A 14,430-nucleotide genomic window follows, 5' to 3' on the forward strand; every position below is an offset into this window, starting at 1 on the left:
TCACCATGAACATTAAACTTAGGTTTTAATCCAGTGGACTGTCAGTTTATACCTGGTAAATTATAAAACTTGAAAATTTCTTATTTACTTTTTATATTAATTGGGATGAACAAAGTTGCTCAGCGAACATGTTTCTAAGAGCTGCCCGTTATATGTCAAAGAGCCATGGTTTGGCCACTCTTGCTTTACTGTAAGCTTTAAAAATTAAAGTTGAAACTTCCTTGCATGCAGTGAACTCCCTGCCTAATACTGTCTTTGTCTCCCTTTTCAACAGGGGTAATTTTATTTTGCAAATGCTAATCATGCAAATCAAGTCAGACGAGCTATAAGTAGGTCTGTGTCTTCTTTGCTGATAAACAAGATGCCTCATTCTGAGAGACCTTATCGAGATGAAGATTACAAACACAGGGACAGATATAATGAAGAAAGAAGCAGGAAATCTTACCCATCAAGTGGAAGGTGAGTTAAAAAAAATTTAAAAGGACATAAAGGGAGGGGAGTGAAATATAATCTCCTCTGTGACACATTTCTGCAGTTCTTTTAATCATAGATTATATCCAGATGAAAAAGGTGTTACTATCCCCATGGTTACAACTCTTTCTAACTTCTATCAGTTGTATAAATTATAGTAACTGTACTTTAATAGAAAGGATTGAACTGCTATCAGTGAAAGAGAGGCTGCAATCCAATTTGAGACTAACTACCCAATCCTATGCGTCCTTACGCTGCTCGAACTAGCATTTGGGCAGCATAAGGTCCTTTATGGTTGTTGCCAAAGATGACACACAGTTTTGTGGAGGTGGGCTGCCACTACAAGCCACTGTGGCAGCGTGGCAGCAGATTCTCCACATCCCCTGGTGCTGGTAAGTCTGTGCAGGAGGTGGGGAGGGGCAGAGACTGGACTAGAATGAGGCCTGGGATAGTATTGTTAGCAGTGGCGTTGCTGATATCCAGGCCCCAATTCACCTTCCCAAGTCCACTCCAACTTGAGCCAGCTAGTTTGGACCTTGGGCAGGTGGGTGGGGAACAGAATGCAAGGCCAGGACCGGGCAGTTATGCCAGATCCTGACCCTGTTCGTGGGGGCTCAGGGCAGTCCCAGGCTGCTCATATTTGTGCCACCTTGTAGGGTGGCACAGATCCGAGTAAACCCATTGGGGCTGCTGCAGCGTGACTTGGGGTAAGGGGAAATGTTTCCCTTTACCCCGGGCTGGCCTGCAGTCAGCCCAAACTTGTGCTGAATACAGCGCAGGCCCACTGGCCTGCCTGCTTCCTGCACAAGTTAAGATTGTGCTCAGGGTGACCAGATGTCATAACCAGAAAAGAATCCCCAAAATGTAGGACATTCAAGAAAAATGTAGGACACGACAAAATAGAAGCTAAAAACACATATATTTATTTGTTGTGTTTACACACTATTACTTATTATTATGTTTGAAACTGTATTGGTAATTTTTAAAACAACTTTGATAAAAAACAATACAAACTACTATTTGTAACTAAACAACCCTCATCCCTGCCAGAAGCACCAAGCCCTCTTTCTTCCTGTGCACGGAAAAATGTTGCAAAAACAGCTTCAACTTACCCCCAACTGATGCCAGACTGGGTGGCAGACTTGGAGGATCTTGAACTGGGCATGCTTTCTGCCACTCAACTCCCAGGAAAAGCATGGAGGCGTGTTCTGCTGAGGCTGGTGTCTCTCCCTTGTGAGAGGGTCCTCTTCCATGTCATGTGACTATGAGGGGATTGCTAGGATTGACCTTAAACTGGGTTAACTCAGAAGCCTGAGCTAATTGGAGGAGGCTGCCTGCAGGGAGGGGCTAAGCTCTTCTGCAAAAGAAATCTAAAATAGAGGACGTTCAATCACTTTGGAGGACACCTGGACAAGAAGACAAGTCTGGCAGTTTCCCGGCGGATGGTCAGTCTGATTGCAGTCTAAGCCTAATTGAACGGAGTGGGAGTTCAGAATAAAATGCACACTGCATTCACAGATCCACACCACAAATATCTTGCTCCTTTATGTAAATGTAATTGTCACAGCTTCCTTCAAAGCAACTTGGAAATTGCCATTTGATAACCGAGTAGCTGCTGAATTCTATCCACCTTTCTTCGGTATCCATGGGGAATTTGCTCTCAGATCCCCTGCGGATACCAAAAACCACAGATAAGGAAATCTGTGGTTTAGGCTCCTTACGCCCTCTATAGAGGACTGGAGATGCTGATCCTGAGACAGCTATATGCAAAGCATATGCTATGCCACTACTAAGCTATGCCTGTCGTTGCACTTAAATCATCTAACAGCTTAAAGGCAGTTCTCCATTCATAGGGTCACATAATTATAAAGGTTTAAAAAAAGACAATTGCATCACCCTCTAAAAGGTTTAGAAGGAAAATTGTTTCTAGAAATTCTTCCTCCTCAAACAAGGAGAAATCAGCCAGCCAGTCAACAGGAACCCTGGGACAGAGCATACGATGTTTGCAGTGGCTGTCATCCCCAGTTTGCAGAACATCAATTTTTCTGGCAAGTTGCTTGTTAAAGAGTGAAGCAGCTGCATTGCTGGTATCTGAGGAATTGCTTTCTGGTTAGTGGTAAGACTTATAAATCACACAGTTTATGTTATACAGCTGCTCCATGTGCGTACACACATGCTAAAGGTCAATGGGGGAAAGAAAGTAACTGTCCAGTTAGTCTGAAGCTTTTTGGCAGTTATGATTATAAGCAATTGATTCAGTCTGTTCCTATATAGCATCTTCATGAAAAGACAGAGTTAAAAATGGGTGATTCTCATAATTGGCAACAATGTGGCTCATATGCAAGAACATAGTAATTAATGTTGGTGGATTACAGTGAACTGGTGTAATTGTGTTTGTGCCCATGAGAACAGATGACTGCCAAACAGCCTAGGGCTGGGGAAATGCAATGAATGAGTAAATGCTGGCTGACAGAAGGAAGCATAAGGAATCCCAAAAATATTCTGTGGAAGCCAGTAGCAATCCAGAAGAGTTTGGAGTAGTTTTTGCACCCAAGCTACCATAGTAATAAAAGTCCTGCAAACCTGCGTTCAAAATGTGGTGCATAATACCATCTGCTGTGGAAGGGGGAAAGAATGCTGATATTGCAGGTACCTTTAATTCTAGGAGACTATTTTCCCCCCCTAAAGTGCATAGCTCTGGCTACACAGGTACTGTCTTGTTCAGAATTAACAGGAGCCTTTCAGTAGCTAACAGAAAATCTGGAAATGTGATTTCACTCGCACCCACCTACCTACCATTAAAATGTCAACTTTGCATCCTTCTCTGTCTCTGCAGATCTTCACCAGGAACTTTTCATACTGAACGTTCAAGACCTTCCACAGTTTCTGTAGATTCTTACCCCAAATACCCAGCATCAGCTCATGGATATGTTGATTCCTCACCACAATTTTATCCTCATAAAGAGACCTTTTCTGAGAAATGCTCAAATCTGTGCTCCTCAAGAGGTATGCAAACATTTCTTTCTTATTCCCTTAATCCAGACACTTGGGTGAAACTGGTATGATAGCATCTTCCATTGAGCCCAATCTTTTGTTGGGAATGGTGAATGAAAAGTTTCATCTTTCACCAAATCCTTCTTCCCAAAGGTTTCAGCTTTCACAACAAAAGACAGAAAGAGGTGAAGTAGTTTAAATGTGGAACTTTCCACCAAATCCATTTTATTAACAAATGTGATCACTTACCTCCAGTAGATAGCATTACCTGTGTAACAAGCCCATCAGCTTATCAAACAGACATTGATAATGTTAAACCATTATCAGCTGGTTTTCACATACAGATATTGTGACTCTAGGAACCAGAGTTTTCATTTAGTCTGGCAAAACCAGCATGACTATGAATTTCAGCGCACTTCATGAAAGGGTTGTAATTGTGATCACTGTTCATTTTCTAGAACTAACAGAGGACCTCTCACTCCCTCTCCTAGCTACCAGTTGTAAAGGCAACTGGGTATTACAACTTGGAAACTGCAGGCTATTTTAAAGTGTCTTACAAAGCATCTCATTGCTGGCAAATAAGTGTGCAGGATGAAGCCACGTATACCTCTAAGGACACAATCCTAACTGACTTTCCAGCACTGGCATAGCTGTGCCAGTGGGGCAGGTGCTTCATCCTGCAGTTGGGGGGCAGTCATGGAGGCATCCTCAAGATAGGGCAACGATTGTGCCCTTACCTTGGAGTTGCATTGCCCTTATGTCAGTGCTGGAATGCTGGTTAGGATTGCAGCCTAAGTCAATATGGGAGAGTTCTAACAGCCATGTTGCTTGATTGAGCGAGCTTTTTAGGATTTGCGTGTAATGCTGAACTGAGGCTGAACCTCCCCAAATCCTGAGACTGCTATGAAATTCAGCTGGTAGGATTAATGGCAGATATATCCCATTGCAACCCTGAAGTCAGGCAAGTTATTTCTAGTTGGTGCATAACTTTCAGGCAACCCCTTTCCCTCATTCTCTGGGCTCATTCTGAAGCATTAGCCAAACTGAAGCTCAGCTTTCCACACAGCAGCCAAGTTTTGTGATTTTCCCTTCCCTTTCACAGGAACTTTTCCATGTAATCAAGGCAACCCAAACAATGGCTCAGATGAGATTACAGGCAGCCCATTTTGAGTCTATTTTGAGTAGATTTGGTTCTGACATTCCTTCCCTAGCAAAATAAGAATCCTTCCAATGTTGGAATCCTGAGAGTTCCCATCCAGCAGCATTCTCAACAGCTGGTGGGCAAAGAAAGGCGTGCTGTCTAATCCAGTGCCTTTACGCTCAAGAGTAAGTTCCCCTTGTTCAATAGGACTTGCTTTGAAGGAAACAAGAATTATAGGCTTGCTTGCTTGTGCCCACTTTGCAGGAGGAAAAAGGCAATGAGAAGCAGCCTCAATTTCTTACTTGCCTCCCCCATCAAACCTTCCAGACTTTAACAATTGTGGCTATCTTGTTAAAGAAGCCATTCATTTTTTGCCCTGGCACCAGCTGCCTTGAGATCAGCTGCTGCCAGAGCAGACAATAAGTTTTTACTTTACATAAATAGCGACAACTGCTGAGGTCCTGTGGAGTCCTTGGCTGGGGGAGGAGGAGGCAGCAGCAAGACAGAAAGACTGCCTCTCTGTCTTGGAGAGCAAGTAAGGTGGGTGAAAGTCAACAAGGAAGCCTCTCTTTCCTAGCCAACTGTTCAGAATACAGTGGAAAGGGCCCATAGTTCCAAACTATGAGAGGGATCATCTTAGTTTTTTGTTGAGGGATAAATGCTTGGATTGTGCCTAAACTAACTTGCACTAAAGCAGAATGATATGAGTAGATTTAGACCATGATGTGTGTGGGGGATACAGGGGGGCCCCTATATCTGTGGATCCTGTATCCATGCACTCACTTATCCACTGACTGGGCCCAGCCTGCACCCCAGTGTGCACCCCCACACTGCTCTGCTCACCTTAGGAGGGTGAGCTCTGCTGAGCTCAGAGGCCAAGTTCCGATTGAGCTCTGAAGCTAAAAAATGCAACTCACAATTTCACGGAGAAACCAGAAGTGACTTTTTAATGCCTTATAAAGCATTTGCCTGTATCAGCTATCTGCGGGGGTTTCAGAACTGGATAAGGGGGCACACCTATATTTGTACATTCATCAGAGCTGCAAGTCAAGCTGCAAGTCAAGAGTCACATGGTCAGGTAAGTGCTGCCTCAGTGTTGTCACAGGGTTTGTGTCACTCTGTGTGCTAACTCATGGTGTCAACCCCCATGGACTGTAGTTGGCCCCAGATCTCTGGGTACACCTGATCCACCCACTTGGCCATCTTCCACCCTCCCGTCAGATGGACCTGGCTTCATGGAAAGTGAAAGACAAAGACTGGGCTGACTGGGAGGCAAGGCCAGGTCTACTGGGTGGGTAGACCTGTGCTATGGAGCTTTTGGTATCAACACCATGATGAAGTCACCTGGAATGGTCCATCCTCTGTACCCGTATAGTGATACCACTGCACTGCCTGACACTCACTTGCAAGCATGGAGCAATTTGGGGTACTTGTTTTAATCTTCAGCAACCAGCGCCACAACAATGGATCTCCATACAGCTAAAGTTACTCCATTATTCTTTTATAAGTGGCCACTACTCCCTAAAGCTGCGGTTTTCAAACTTGCAGGGAGTTTGAATCCCGCAGTAAGTCTTTGCGGGGGCGGGGGGAGGCAGCGGTGCGATCCCCAGGATCACACCACTCAGGAGGGCTGCAGGGGCTTGGTGCACTTGCCCAAGCCCCCTGCAGCCCCCTGGGGGTGCGGGGAGCCCTGTGCGACCTTCGGCAGGGCTCTGCGGGTCAGGGAAGGTGACAGCGGAGCGATCGCGCCCTGCTCCGCTAAACCGGAAGCGGTGCGCGATAGCTCCATGTTCCCTTTTGACCGGGCTGCAGGGACTGGGGTGCACCCTGCAGCAGCCGTCCCTGGCTGTGGCGAGCCGAGCGCGAGCGCCTGCAGGGCTCCCTGGGTCAGGGAAAGTGAGAGTGGAACGATCACGCTCCGCCTCTGCAAAATGGGAGTGCCTCCTCCCTGCCTCCTGGCTGCCCCCGCCCCTTAAGGGGAAAGGGACCAGGACCCTCAGGCTGGGGTGTCGTGACACCCCAGTTTGAATACCACTGCCCAAAAGTATTAGTTATTCCTGCATCCAACAGAAAAAAGGTGACCATTTCTTAAATTAGCTTCTCAGTAAATTCTTCCAGCATATGTATGCACAGAAATAGGTTAGAGCTTCAAGGTGGACCCCGCGTCACCCTGTATGCTTGTACAGGTCATACCCTGCACAAGCATGCCACAACTAAGGGGATACCATTCACACAGGAAGGAGAAGGAAGGTGGACAGAACCTCACTTCCACTAGGAAGGAAGGTGCACCATTTTCTACTGCAAACACACACTCTGTATGCGCTTGCTGGTAGTGGCCCTGGGTGGACCTCTGTACTTCTTGATCTGGTGGTTTCAGACTTTGCCATTTTTCAAATATCTTTTTTCAGATTCCTCCTCAATCTACTTTTTTTTTCTTTCTTAAAAAAGCAAATAAATATTCGTGCATTGTATTCTATATTTGAAAAGCCAGGCCAACAAAAAGCAAAAAGAATGAATAGTTGAAAGTTAAGCACACATGTAAACACTTTTGTGTTGGAGAACCTCTTCTTGATAGAATGAGAACACCTGAAGCACAGCAGTGTAGGTGGGAGGCAACAACAAACGGGGCTCTTCTAGTAATTAGGCAGAAAAACAAAAATAGCCTTCAGGGCATGTGATGAGTTTGGGAGAGAATCCATGGTAAGAATGACCTAGAAAAATATTGCAAGGAAACAAAGTTAGGATGAGTTTGCTGTTTGTACTATGTCGAAATCACCTTACAGCAGAATTGTTGCTCTGTTAAGGTCAGCCAAATGTACAACCTATTGTATTCTGGGCACTCTTTTTTCTGCAGTTTTTTCCCATTAACTACATACATGCTATGAGCAACAGTGTGCCGAAAAAGCCTACTGAATGTTCAATAGGAGGTTGTGTTTTTGAAAACATTTTGCATAATACAGATGTGCCCCTTTATCCACAGGGGTTCCATTCTGGACCCTACTCCCACCCCTACATGGATAGCTGAAACCACGAATATGGGAAAATGCCTGTTCCTGCAGCCCCGAGGGAGCCGCACCCCTGGAGGCTAGGGGAGCTCTACCCCCCTTGCCACCAGAGGGGCCTCTGAGCTCAGCAGAGGCCTAGGACATCTGTCCATGGCCTCTGCTGGGCTCAGACCGAGCTCTAAAGCTCAGAACACGTGACTTCTGGTTTCACGGAGAAACTGAAAATGAAATTTTTAATTAATTTTATAAATTAATTTTAATTTATAAGGCATTTGGAGGCCCAGGGAAACCCTCCAGGGGAGCTCCCCTCACCTCCAGAAGGGGTGTGCACAGTGGGGGGCAGGACCTGATCCGCAGATAAGTGATCTGCATATACAGGATCTGCAAATAGGGCCCCTGCCCTGTAGTTGTCAAGGAAGCAAGTTTTTAGCTTCAGATCTCACATACTGAACTGTGGCTGTTCTCCATCTCCAGTGTCATATGTTTGCCTCAACAAGAACACTTGCTGTCTGCAAATATTAGCTAGTGGCTAAACTGAATTCCATCAGCAAATAAAATTAGGAAATAGCTCTAAAGTGATTTTTCCCTCTCCCATGGGGTGTGCTCATGCATTAATTAACCAGCATGAATTCATGTGAGTCTGAAAACGGCTCCCCCCCCCACGAAATCTAATCAACATTTTAAACTATAATAGAGGTCTCACCATCTGAAGGTTGAGAACTTCGTGATCATTATGATCAGGGCCATACCAACTGTGTATCCCAGTTTTCTGCCCTTAGAAAAACTCAAGGTTTTGAGAAAAATCAAAGACCTGACAACAAATATATGCAGCTGAATCTAACTTGTTTATAGTGTTACTACAGGACTTTCTTTGCATCCATGGTCCAAGTTCCAGATATTTATTTATTGGATTCATACCCTATCTTTCATTAATGTGAAAGTTTAACCCATTTTTGCCCAGCCCACAGATGTACACATTTGGTCCCTGTTGTGTATATGCAGTGTTGGGCAGAAATGGCTTAAGGTGGTTTAATTTTTTAAAACTCTGGAACCAAGAAACATGCTCGCTATCTGTATATGCAACTTAGGCACTATTTCCCAGTGAAGATGAGATCTTTAATATATGCTGTTCGCCTTTTGTTTTGATTAACTGTCCACCTCCTTATATCTTTTCTTGCCCCACCACAGTAGAAATCATGAGATGTGGATGCTATGTTATGTTATGTTTACTGTAGATAGAACTAAGTTCTAATGAAACCAGTGGAGCAAATTTAGTTAGCCTTGACTAACAGTGCAATTCTATGCATGTCTATTCAGAAGTAAGTCCCACTATATTCAGCAGGGCTTATTCCCATAGGATTGCAGCCTAAGTCCAATTGGTTTCAATGCTATTTATACCTGACAACCTTTAGCTAGATTAGGGCCACTAAAATGGCAAATACCTGTACATTTGCAGGGCCTCGAGCTGCCATCCTAAATAAACTGGAATGGGATTGTGCTGTTAAACTGCTCTGTGTAAGAAGTCATCATCATCAGACGTCTCCTCAATGTGCTCCAAACAGAAACAAGAATAGTTCCCATAAAGATTAATCTCTCCTGCTACTGCTTTAAAAATTTAAGCACTGCTGGCTGGGTGCTTGCCTCCTCCTCTTTCCTCTGCCCTCAGCTAGTATATTTGCAAACAAATAGTTATTACAAAGACACAAGGGTGGCGTCAGTCAGGCTGGGAGCCCACAGTCATCAGAGGGCCCACCTGACTGTGCCAACCACCATAGTGCTGGTGATAGTGGTACTGCCCAATCCAACGGGGATATAATGCCATGGTGTGGGACTGAGTGCAGAGCTTTGTCCCTGGGCCTCCATTTTTTTTTATATATTTTTATTGAGATTATCACAATACATTATATCTTCAATAAATCCAAATCAACAGTTTTCATTTCAATCATCATCTTTATCCCATTTCCACTCCCCACCTCTCTCCCCACCTCGGACTTCCCACAACGTCTTTTACCATTTGCAAATTTAATTATTTATACCAGGCTAAATTATACCAAATTTATTTGTTACCAAGCTAAACTCTTGTTCTTTATAAAGCTCTTATTATCATTCAAATGACCATAATAGACCCCTAACCTCCCAATTTTTCTCCAAATAAACTTTAAATTTAGCCATTCCGAGTAAAATTTATCTGACATTTCCTCATTCAAACTTCTCGAGAGCTTATCCATTTCCATTATATACATCATCTTTTGTAACCATTCGTCTATATCGGGGACTTTATCTTGTTTCCAGTACTTTGCATATACCATCCTTGCTGCAGTCACCATATACCATAATAAGGCTCTATCATTAACTACTATTTTCTCCAGATTTAAACCTAACAGAAACAATTCTGGACTCCCTGGGCCTCCATTAGCCTGACACCAGCACTGTTAAGACAGTCTTTCAGCACAATCTCTTACAAAAAAACTGTAAACTGACTGAAGCTTCTCACTGCTCAGAGAAGTGAGGAAGTATGTAATATGAAGATAGCTATAGGGCAGCATGCTAGTTAAAACTTTTCAGTATACCAGTTACCCTAAACTGAAGTAACTTCATTCTTGCACATGCAACTTTTTGAGTCACTTAGAACTGTCTGGGGTAATTTCAGTTTCCTTTGGAAGTATGTCAATTTAAAAGCACCTGGGGCACAAAGGTGTTGCCCATTGGGACAGAAACCAACAACTTTCTTTTATTGGCTTCTTCTAGCACCTGGTAACTATTTACATACCTGGCATGTCATAAATGTGTTTTGTTTTTTTTCCAAAAGAAGGTAATAGTCTTCTTCCAAGGGGAGAGCAGGTCAGGGTATATGCGTACATGAAAAAAGACAAATTTCCATTTCATAATGTTTTGGATAAGTATCTCTGTCCGTGTGTGTGTGTGAGAGAGAGAGGGGCGGGAATCAGACTAAAGAGCTATCAGTAAGGTTACTAATTCTATTCAATAAATAGCAATAATCTACAATGGTTGGCAAAATCAGTTTCAAGTTGTTGGCTAGTTAGAGATTGTTACAAACATAGATTTGCATGTTCTCATCCTTCAAATGCCCTCTCAAAACCCATGTTTTTCTATGAAGCCTTTGTTTAGCTCCTTAGCGTTCATCCTCATTTACAAGAAAGTCGAAAGCACATTAAAATGCATGTTGTTAACATCCTTCTCTTTTCTTGCCCAGAAGCACACATTAGATTGCGTGTTGGGGCAGGGACCTGACTTTTTGCTTATGTTGTAAAGTATCATGTACGCTGATGTGATGTAAATAGTAGTTTTGGCAACTAGTGAGTTAGGTATCAAACACGCTTGAAAATCCTTGTGAGTTGCACTACCACAGGGGAGGAACATCACAATGCTTTGTACAACATGTTTCATGGTGGGCTGGTTCTGACAATATTTACCCTGTCCAATCCACCTCATACTTGTAATGACGTGCATGCTCACATCCTCACCTCTCTCCCACTTGCCCTGTAAATGGTTTGAATCAAGTTGCTCCGTGAAACTTACTGAAAGTTTCCATGAAACTTACTGAAAGTGGTGATCTCGCCTTACTCCAGGCTGCTACAGTTCAGCGGCCCTTGAGAACAGCATAGGACAAGATATGGGGCTGCAGGGGGAGGTTTGTTCATAGAAGGTGCATGTCCCTTCCTATTGCTACCTTCTGTTCTGCGTCAGGTTCCATCTCCAAAAGTTCTCCGATCCTCAGTAACAGCCTTGAGGGAAGGCTCAGGTTACTGCAGTCAGGAGGAGGGAGTGGGGGAGATCTTTGCAATAGTTAGAATACAACCTATAGGACCATCTACTGCGATTTTTCCAGCCTCAGGACTATAAGCTCGGACACAAAGATGCTTTAGAGATTTCCTTTAGAATTCTCCAAATTTCTCCTACATACAACTGTGACACACAGCATCATTGTTGATTCCTTCTGAATCGAGAAAATGTTCTGATGCTGATAAACATCACTGTGGGAAAGAAATGAATTTTAGAACTATTGTTATAGCTGTTTCAGGCCTTAATTGAACTCTCTCAGTCCTGAAATAACACTAACGCAGAGATGATGTCCCAGCTTGTTTCCTTTGTCTGTAGGGAAGCCACCATCAGGTTCTGCATTTTTGTAAAGTCAAATTGCTTGGGGGAAGGGTCAATTGTTATCTCTAGAGCAGGGCTGCTCAAACTGCGGCTTTCGCACAGATCCATCCGCCCGCCTTTCTGTTCCACCCAGGCACCCTGCGAAGTCTCTCTCAGTCAGGAGACAGGGACGCTCTGGGCAATCGTGTCTGCCTGGATGTCCTGTTGTGTGGCATTCTGGGATGCCAGGCAGACGATGCAACTGCCCAGAGCATCCCTGACCCCTGATCAAGGGGGCTTTGTGTGACACCTGGGTGGAATGCTCGGATTCGTTCTGGATGGGGACCGCATTCCAAATTCACACCCATTGTTAGTTTGAGCGCTGCTGCTCTACAGTAGGAGTGCCCACATTTTTGGCAGGAGGGCCACATCATCTCTCTGACACTATAGCGAGGGCTCAGAAAAAAAATTTCTTTTAAAATTTGAATTTACATAAATGAATACATTAGATATGGAACTTGTATGTATGAATGAATTTTACTGAAGCAATGATGCATATGGACAATCAGGGATGTGTTTTTACCAAATGTACAGACCAAGCCTCTTGTGTAGAAATATATTGTTGAGAGGCAATGATACACATGGGACATGGCGGTGGTTAAAATAATGCCAATCGGGACAATCAGAGATGTGCTTTGAGACTAGCGAGACTCACCGTTCTTCTCCTCTCCATAGGTAAAGGGTGGCGAGCACGAGAGCAGCCCCAGAGAGCCTGAAGCGGTAGCTGCAAAGACCTGAAGGTCTCGCAATAGCTCAAGGTCTGTAAAAGACCTTTTGCAAAGCAAGGCTGACCTTTCCTTTGCTGCTGCTGCTTCACGAGGAGAGAAAACTTGGCCCATAGCTCGCATCAGGCCAGCGCAGGCTCTGGCAGGCCAGATGCTTTTTGGAGACTGGGGGCTCCCCATAGGTCAGAGTCAGGATCCCCAAGGGCCACAGATGGCCCCCAGGCTGGGGTTTGAGCACCCCAGTTCTGGAGCATTTATGTAAGTGTACAGCTAAGGCAGAATTTTGGCCATCATTGATACACTGGGTTGTATTTTTTTAAAAAGTGAATCTTGACTAAGCATCATTAAAATCAACCCATTAACATATATTTTGGTGCAGACATTTAAGAAGTCATGATTGCTGTTACAATAAATAGATTTGGATGTAAGGATGGCTCCCATTTACAGCAGAGAAATGCAATGGGTATGTTGTGTATGTTTACTAGCTCTATGTTGCTCAGTCTCTAGTGCAACATTGGCTGTATTTGTTTTTCCACTTCTAGCACTAGAAGCACTAGGGAGCTGGTCTTTGGTTTGGGTGGCAAGCAATGCTGGCTGTGGTATGCATTTTGCACTACCCTATTTAGGGATCAGGCATGTGCAGAGAAGTAAGGGGGAGACCTAGCTGAGATGAGAAGAAATAGCAGGGAAGCCAGCTGAAGAGCAGCCCCCAGAGACTCAGGAATCCTCAGGGAAGAGTTCATGGGGAGTTGACTTGGGTGAGGCATTGAAACCCCACTCTTCTCAACCAAGGCTCAGGATGGCAGAATAGGGGCTGCACAGACCTTTTCGCTCTGCACTATGACCTTCAACAATTGGTAGCTTAGCATCTACAAAGGTAGTGGAGGCTGAAGATGTTTGGAAGCCAAGAGCATTTAGGTGAAAGAGGAAAGAACAGCAAGAGCTAAGAGTTTTGATGTCTCGCTGCCTTCAGTACTTGTGAGAAACTGTGGCATAGAAAAAGCAAAGCTAGTTTACTCCCCCCCCCCATATGTGACCAGACACACCTTTGTTTTAATCTAGATTTACAGCAGTTATAAGCAATTAGGGAAGTTGAAAGAGTCCATTGACTGCTGCAGCCTGCTCTGGTATACCCACGCTTCTCGATAATGTCAGCATCCTGGCAATCTTGCAAACCTGTCTAACCTGAATCCCATTCTCTTAGATTTACAAACACACATACGTTCATAAAAACCAACACCTAAATGCCCTGGGAGGCATTCGAGTTTAGTAGTTGTTGATAGTTGCACTGCCTCAGGGTCCCAATTCAGAGAGAGATGGAGGGTCATGACCACCAGGGGGCTTCCAGGAACTGGCACTAAGGGAGAGAATCATGTGCTTCTCTGTAGCACATGAATAAAAGCAAGCAGCATCTAGCAAACGTCAGGAAGCCAGATGGGAACTCTTTTAACTGCCTTTTGTCACTTGGCAGTGTCAATAAAATAAAAGACTGGTTTAGCAAGCTTTCTACATAGAAAACAGGTGCACTCCAGCAGTAACTTCCAGGAGGCGCAGTTTCCCCAGTTGAGAAATCAAGCTGTCAGGTTTAAGGGAGGTCAAATGTGTTCATGGTAGGTGGACGTTTGCTACTCTGCATCGTTAGCCATCAGGGGGCAGGTTGAGTAAGTGATATTGCTGTAGGATTGCCCTAGTTATTCACACACTTTTAGAACACTTACTTGAAAATCTTGAACATGGACAACTGGCTAGCCTGGGTGTTCTTGGCTTTCACATGACAAATTGGAACAGGCTTGGCAGTTTTCTCATTGCAGTCACGCTGCCGACTTTGTTGGATCATTCCCCTTTTTGCAAGCTGCAAAGGCTGAAAGCCCACCAATCTGCATTTCCTCTACCATTCAAAAGTTCAGTCAATTTTTTTTCCTTATTTAAAAAC

General features: G+C 44.2%; 1 protein-coding gene across 1 annotated transcript in view; it reads left to right on the forward strand.

Annotated features, from left to right (window-relative positions):
• LOC136648356 (MARVEL domain-containing protein 3-like) overlaps positions 1-14,430 on the forward strand; it is a 44,976-nt gene that overhangs the window by 23,403 nt on the left and 7,143 nt on the right. Inside the window, exons 3-4 of the mRNA XM_066624466.1 lie at positions 315-459; positions 3,308-3,477. Of these exons, the coding sequence (XP_066480563.1) occupies positions 315-459; positions 3,308-3,477 (315 nt within the window). The remainder of the gene's footprint in view (positions 1-314; positions 460-3,307; positions 3,478-14,430) is intronic.

Source organism: Tiliqua scincoides, chromosome 4 (assembly GCF_035046505.1).
Source record: "Tiliqua scincoides isolate rTilSci1 chromosome 4, rTilSci1.hap2, whole genome shotgun sequence".
In the NCBI taxonomy this organism is placed as follows: Eukaryota; Metazoa; Chordata; class Lepidosauria; order Squamata; family Scincidae; genus Tiliqua; species Tiliqua scincoides.